The 7,956-nt window shown below is 30.9% G+C and overlaps 1 protein-coding gene across 2 annotated transcripts; it reads right to left on the bottom strand.

Moving 5' to 3' along the window:
- Positions 1-778: 778 nt before the first annotated feature.
- LOC7497794 (60S ribosomal protein L7-4) lies at positions 779-4,088 on the bottom strand. Of its 2 annotated transcripts, none has more exons than XM_024606275.2 (7): positions 3,919-4,088; positions 3,343-3,521; positions 3,144-3,241; positions 2,993-3,050; positions 1,415-1,494; positions 1,228-1,330; positions 779-1,137 (listed from the first exon to the last, which is right to left on the bottom strand). In XM_024606275.2, exons 2-7 carry the CDS (start codon positions 3,517-3,519, stop codon positions 922-924), a joined length of 732 nt encoding a protein of 243 aa, XP_024462043.2. In that variant the 5' UTR covers positions 3,520-3,521; positions 3,919-4,088; the 3' UTR covers positions 779-921. The 2 variants fall into 2 exon arrangements, with proteins under 2 accessions (XP_024462043.2, XP_002310943.2); XM_002310907.4 differs by having other exon boundaries at positions 3,343-3,546; positions 3,919-4,087.
- Positions 4,089-7,956: the final 3,868 nt, after the last annotated feature.

Below are 7,956 nucleotides of genomic sequence, written 5' to 3'. Positions count from 1 at the left end.
TCGATTCATAGATTTCCAACGAATCAAATTTCATGGGAGAGCATTTTAAAATCCAACCTGATAGATTCTAATCTATACAAACTCGAAAGGTTTTTTTAATAAAATATCATTCTATATCATATTCGGAATAATTCACTCAAACAAATTATATATACAAATCTGATTCAAAATCCGACCACACATATATAAAAGGTGTTGAACAGTGACATTGCAAATATTATCCATTTGTATAATATTAAAATCGTACATACTATTAATTGTTTAATATATAATAATTTATATATATGCAATATATATTATCTGATATTGAATAATTGATAGAATTTAGATAAATGATAATTTTTTTTATGAATAATAAACAAATTATAGATATTGATTATGAGCATCAACATGCTGAAAACCCATTCCATTGGTATCACTCATTTCTCACGTGAGTTCACTCGTTATTCCAGGTGAATGAAAGAGCTAGAGAAACTAGTGCTACTTGAGCAATAACTCAAGCTCTCCACTTGACAAAAGAACATAGTAAAAAATACGTACGTTATTTCTGTTACCAACAGACCATTCCAATGGAAGTATGAGGGAGATGGAGATCAGAGGAAATGTTTTGCTGACTAGATGACAGATGCTCACAACAATTTTCAAAAAACTCTTGAAAAAAATTATTATTATTATTATTTTTTAAAATAGTTTTAATATTCTAATATCAAAAATATTTTTTTAAAAATAAAAAATATTATTTTAATATATTTTCTAATGAAAAACAGACACTTGGGAGTGAGCAAAATTCCAAAAACAAAATAGAAGAATAATCCAACATCATGACAAGCAGACACTTCATTGTTTCCACAGCAGTGAAAATTTTAATCTCAGATTTCTTCCGGCACCTCAGACAACTAAATAACAAAAGCCTGCAAAAACCTAATTCATTCTCCTGATAAGCTCGTTAATATAGTTCTCACGGTTTCCTGCATCTCCTCCTTCTACATAGTGATTCCTCTTCTTTTTCAAACCACCCAACGGGGCCTTGAGTTGGAATGGCCACAGGAAGTTATTTGCCTCTTTAAAATGAGGCCCAACTGTTATGATCTCGTGAATGAGATCTTCCACGCAGATAATGCCACGCTTACCCAGACCCTGTGATGACAATGCAGCATGTTAGCAACATGATAAAGCAAATGCTTCCCATCCTAAAATAGTACTTGCATGCAAAAAAAGGACACAAACCTGCTCGATGATTGAGTTATCAGTCAAGGGAATTCTCTGCTGGTTCAACTTCCCAAAGCCTCTCTTGTAAATCAATTCTCTCACACTTTTCAAGTTGGGATATCTAAAATGCAAATGCATTAGAAATGGGGACATGCATAACAAAAAGCCATTGGTAAAATCAAAATTTCAAAGAAAAGATGCATACCCATAGGTCACATAAGGTTCAACCCTGCGCAGCATATTCACTGTTGCCTTGTTTACTTTGAGGAAGACACCGTTGAAGATCTGACAGAAAAAAGAAGACAGTATGAGTTTTAAATTTCAAATAAACAGCATAATTAGATCATATGAGCCTCTAAATAGAAAGTGCCTCCTAACTAACAATGATCACAAAACTGTAGTCTGCTTATAAGAATTACAAAACCTTGAAATTAATTAAAGTGTCCCTATGGCTACATGGGTGATGTAGGGGTGAGCAAAAAAACCGAATAACCGATTAAACCGAAAAAACCGAAAAAAAAACAACAAAAAAAAACGAACCGAAAAAAAAAACCGAATTAACCGATTGAAAAATCACAAAAAAATTTTGGTTCGGTTCGGTTCCGGTTTACAAAGTCTGAAACCGATTGAACCGAACCGAACCGGTTCAACCCAGCCACCATTAAAAAAAAAAGTATAAATAACATGTTTTTTTCGTAACCCTAAACCTAAAGTAACATTCTGAAGACAGCCACCCCCTCCCCTTAGTTTGCTCTCTGCGTCTCCCACTCTCTCCTCTCTCATTTTTCTCTGTACTCCACAATCCATATCCCACAATTTTTAAGAATTGTTAAGCTCCTGCTTCTCCATGCTTATCTGTCCTCCTATTAGCTGTCCTCATATCAAAGGCACACCTTTCTTCACTTGGTTTTATTTTTTTTTAGTTCAGCCACGTCTCTCTTTACCTTTTCTTTTGCTTTTAACTTTGTAATTGCTATATAATTTTTCATACCCATGTAACCGAAGAAGATTGTTATGTCAAACCAGTGAAAAGTTTTTCTGTGATTTTCTTGATGTTGGTCTCATGAGAACAACAACTGGACATCGGGTTTGGTTATTTATTGAAGAAACCGAGTATAAAAACACCACACACTCGATAGATGGTGTGGATCTATATAAAAATTTGTAATTAGTTTCTGATTGTTTTGGTTTTACATTTGAATAATACATATCTTTTGATCTTAATTTTTTTTTCCAGTGAAATAACTTCTTTTCTTTCCTTATGTTTTGTGTATTTTTTGTGCAAAGATTAATTTTTGAGCAAGGATCTAGCAAAAAAAAAACTGGGGTTGGATTTCTGGATATTCCTTGCCGGTTTAGCTTGTTGAGAAAGCCAAGATTTCTCTCATAAACACAAAGCTATGAAAATAGAAATATGACGAACCGGTTTAAACGGTTTGGAAGGAAAAAAAACCGAACCGAACCGAAAATGGTCGGTTTGAACCGGTTTTCGGTTCGGTTCGGTTCCAAAACTTGAAAAAAAATAATTTCAATTTGGTTATTTATTTTGGCCCAAAACCGGACCGAACCGGAAATGCACACCCCTAGGGTGATGTAATATAGTATACTACATTATAGTCATCTTCCTATATAGCAAGAAAATGAAGATAAACTAATGAAAAACCATCCAACAGCTGCCTCATGTATCCAGATCAACTACTAAATGGCTAAGCAGATATCAACATAACATGAACATAGCTAATTAGTTGGAATCATTTAGAGGTCGAAAGGTTTCAAATGCTACCTGTCTCAAACGCAAAAGCTGCAAGATTGACCTGGTCTTGGGGTGCATGGCATTGATCCTGGAACCCAAATGTTACATACATTAGAAAATTCACATAAAACTTTAAACTTAACAAAGACACTAAAAACCAACAAAAAATCCAACTACATACCCCCGGATGCGAATAATAAACAAGAGCTTAGCCTCAGGGTCAACATAAAATCCACCCTTCAACCTCGCCTCACGCTTCAGTTGTACAAGTTGCTTTCCCTAAAATCTCCATAAAAAAAAAACCCATTGCATTAAAAAACGAAACCTCGAAAAAACCCCCCCAATGAAGATGTAATCTAAATTAGAAAAACAGCGTATACCTGCTCCTCATACTCTTTTGAGTATTGCTTAGCTCTCTTGAAAATGATCTTTCGGTTCTCAGCATTCTTTTTCTTAGTAGCAGCAAGCTCCTGCTTCTTAGCCAATGCCCACTCCTCCTCTCTCTTCCGCTTCTTCAGTACCGACTCCGGAACAGCTACCATCACCTCTTCACCCATCCCTGAACAATTTTAACAATCTCCCCACTAACACAACCCCTCGAAATCATCAATGATCAACAACAAAATTCCTCATTCAAATCTATTCCTAAAAAAATCCGAATTTTTCAAAAAAATTCCTAATTTTATAATTAAAAAATAGCTAAAAACACACAATAATTACTTTACCCCCTTCATCATTCAGTAACCCAACAATAATTAACCCTAAATATATAAAAAATACACATTTAATTCCTATTTAATTAATTTTAGCTAAAATAAATCGCGATTCAAAAATAAAAACTTTATTGAAAATAAGCCAGTAGAAATACCAAAGCGGCAGGGGGTCAAGTAGATCGAGAGAGAGAAATGGAAGTGAAATACAAGGGAGATTTGAGTGCAGGATCCAAGTTGACTCACCGAGATAAGAATGTGCCTGGTTTCAGCTCTGCTCGTGCTGTAGAGGATCAGAGAGGAAGGGTTAGGGTTTTTAAGGAGAGTATATAGCAGGAGACAGAGTGTTGTATATAATTACATAGGGTTTTGAGGTTGCTTTAATTTTTTGGACCTGACGGTTGTGAAGAGCGTTTTAAGGGATAAGTGATCTTGGCCGTTAATATACGGGAGAATTATATTTTAAGTTATGAGAGTGGAAGAAGGCCCAAAAGTAGATTTGGGCTATGACCCATTTAAATATCCAAATAAAAAAACAAATTATAGAGAATTTCTCATTCTTTAGCTCCCTTTTCAAATTCCATACCCCTTTCAATTATATGGTTAAGACCCCCATTTACATTCAAGATTATTAGTGCTCCATGGTTTTTTTTTCCTCGAAAATACGATATAATTAGAGACATTTTTTTTCATTAAATGAGATTAATTTTATTTTAGAATAATTTTAATCAACGTATTTCCGACTTAATATATATTTGAAGGCATGGATTTTATTTCTCAAGTGTCTAAACCTATTTTCAATTTCAATAAAAAAATAATTATATCATATTATTTTCTAGATTTTCACATATCTCTTTGTTATTTGATTTTCTGGTCTCTTCACGTATTTTTTCTCTAGTTATGTTTTTTTTTTTCATTTGATATTTCCCCTTATATTGTGCATATTTTATGTATTGAAACCCTTTTTTTTTTAAAGGTTTTTTTTTTCATCGTTAATTAATAAATACGAGTAATATTTAACTACAAGTCATTTCTTTCCAAGCCATATGAGGTATACGAGGGTGATGCACTCAACACACGATTCTTTTTAAAAGTATAATAGCGGTTGTTTTTTAAAGTATTTTTTACTTTAAAATATATTAAAATATTTTTTTTATTTTTTTTAAAATATTTTAACATTAACACATCAAAAACATAAAAATATAAAAAAAATATATTTTTTTAAAAAATTAAAATTTAAAGAAATACCATTTGAAACACAATTTCAAAATAGTCTCATCATCAAATAAAAAAATATCAAAATAAAAACAAAAAAATTTGTTTTTATTTAGAAATATGGGATGCACCGCAAGTATAATTTTGTTCGTCTTAGATTGTGTTTGAGAGTGTGATAGCGGTTGTTTTTCAAAATATTTTTTACTCGAAAATATATCAAAATAATATTTTTTATTTTTTAAAAATTATTTTTGACATTAACACATTAAAACGATATGAAAATACAAAAAAATAATTTAAAATAAAAAAAATTAAAAAATTAATTTTTTTCAAAAATATTTTTAAAATGCAAAAATAAATATGGTATTAAATTAAGCACATACAACAACTTTTTGTCGCTGAAATAAAAGGGTTTCTATGACTCATGTTTTTGTTCCCAAGGGGCTAAGCAACGTAACGAAGAGTTCAGCTAAGCATCTTTTAGTTCAAAATCAAAGTTCTCAACTGCGAGAAACTACATGATCTAACTTCCATTATGGCTGTGCATGCGTGAATACTTGAGAGAAATCTGTCTAATATAATACCAAACACTACTTGATATAAAGCCTACGAAAAGACAATTAACTGGGAGCTAAATTGGCGAAAAATTCCTCAAATCTCCAGAACGCGTGGATTATAAAAGCGGTGGTTATAAATTAATTCTTATCCCAACCTTAACATTATAAAAATTAATTTGAAGATGAGCTGCGCTTGAATGCAGGGGAACACTGTGACATTGATGACGAAGCCAATTGATGTTCATATACCATAACAAGCATTGCAGCTACCTTGGAATCACTATAAACAATATTACATGATATATATGCTGTCTGCAAATACAGATGTATGTTATTTTCATCAGACATCAACGCACAGTAGCTAGCATGACCCTGATCACATTGAGATACAGAGGGCTTGCCCCGCATTGGATATGATGACAGATACTATATATATTCAAGACTGTGTGGTGGGATTAAAGATCACTGAACAAGAACCAGTCGTCTGGAGCAGACAACGCAGGAAAACTTCCTCTTGACTTTGTGGGAGATTGGGATGAAACAGAAGTATAAATGTGAGTCATAATCCATTGCCATCACTGGCCCTCCACTGCATGGACATAGTGATCTTGCCTCTTCTTTTCTTGTCAACTTGTCTCGGACATCAAATATTTGCATCGCCCCCATTTTTTATTTCAAACCAATTTTACCTTCCCAAGTGGATTTGGCCTAAGTTTTGCCATGTCTGGTATATATATATAGAGAAACATTCAAAATGAACTGAGGAATTGCCAGGAAGTTGCCATGCAAGTTCGCAAGCCTCTTTCCAGGTCCTGTCAGGCAATTTCCTGGTAGTCCTTCATGAATGAATGGACAGGGAAGATGCCAAGACCGGTCCCCACCTGAAAAAAAAAAAGTCATGGAAGACGAGTGAAGGATACTTTCTGATGTTCGGTGAAAAGTATATTTTTTTTTTTGAAAGTGAATTTTGGGAAAATGAATTTCGTGAAAGTGAATTATTTTCTGATGTTTGGTAGTATAATGAAAAATAAGTTGGAAAACACTTTCCAGTGTTTGGTTATGTAATGAAAAATGAGCTGGAAAATAACTTATTAATGTTTTATTTTTCTCAAGTTTATTAAAATAATGAGGAATAAATCTTACAAATTAAAAAGTTGAATGAGAATGAAATTGAAAAAAAAATATAATTTCATAAATTATCTCAAATAAAATAAATAATAATCAAAATAATAGAGATCAAATCTAAAAAATTAAAAAAAAATGAAAGATGAAGAAATTAAAATAATAATTATTAACATTTCATAAATTATTTCAAATAAAATAAGTAACAATCAAAAGAATGAGGACCAAACTTAATAGATAAAAAATTTCAATAAAAAAATAATAAGAAAAAAGCAAATAGCAATTATAAAAATAAGAATCAAAGTTAATATAAAAATTAAATTTTAAGAGATGAAATTGAAAAATAAATATTCAAAACAAAATATATATAGCAATCAAAAGTTTGAGGATCAAATTTGATATAATCAGCAAATAATGACATTTCTAAATTTTTCACAACTTCCGGAAAGTGTTTTCCGCCCAAATTTTTCAGGAAAACACTTTCCTGGAAACCAAGCTAAATTTTTCTTTGACTGGAAAATGTTTTCCGTTGACCAACTTTTCTAATGACAAACAAGTATAGGAAAGTTTGGAAAGTGGTTTCGAAAACCACTTTCCGAAAAACAAACATAGCCAAAAGAGAAAACACTTTCTTGGAAACCAAGCCAAATTTTCCATTGACCGGAAAGTGTTTTCCGTTGACTAACTTTTCTAACAGGAAACAAATACAGAAAAATTTAAAAAATAGTTTTCCAAAAACTACTTTTCGGGAAACAACCAGGAAACAAACATGGCCTAAATATCAATCGTCAATATTGCACAAGAAAGTTAAGGAAAAGGTCAGATATATAAATGTTTACTTGGAAAGATGAAAATAGATACATAAAAAAATCAGTTTTCATGACAGTTTTGGAGTTAATTTTTGTTATTTATGTTGTAAATTTGTTTAATTAACATAATTTGAATAAATTATAGATAAATTAAAAATTAATTTTAAAAAATTCTTAATTTTTCTAGATTTAATTCTGGCTAATTTAATAATACGATGAATTAATTCTTATTAATTTTTTAATTTTTAAAATTCATTATAAAAAAAGAAAAGGATAAAAGAGTTTTTAACTTGAATTTTTTTCAGATTTTTTCAGAATCTCTCTCATCTCATTTTTAATATTTTCATTTTATTTTACACTTTAGTTTTTTTATTTCAAATCAATAAAGTCTTATAAGGACAGATTCATCATTGATAATAATAAAAATTTAATTTCTCTTCTTTGTTTTAATTTAAGTATTATTATTTTTATTATTAGTATACATGCTAAAACTTTAACTTATATATATTGCAATTAAATCTTTATAATATTATGAACCATTTATGAACATCATAAAAAATAAAAATAAAATATTTATAGCT

This window comes from Populus trichocarpa, chromosome 8, assembly GCF_000002775.5.
Source record: "Populus trichocarpa isolate Nisqually-1 chromosome 8, P.trichocarpa_v4.1, whole genome shotgun sequence".
In the NCBI taxonomy this organism is placed as follows: domain Eukaryota; kingdom Viridiplantae; phylum Streptophyta; class Magnoliopsida; order Malpighiales; family Salicaceae; genus Populus; species Populus trichocarpa.
Note: the sequence above shows the minus strand (reverse complement) of the source record. Positions and strands in the feature narration are given on the sequence as shown.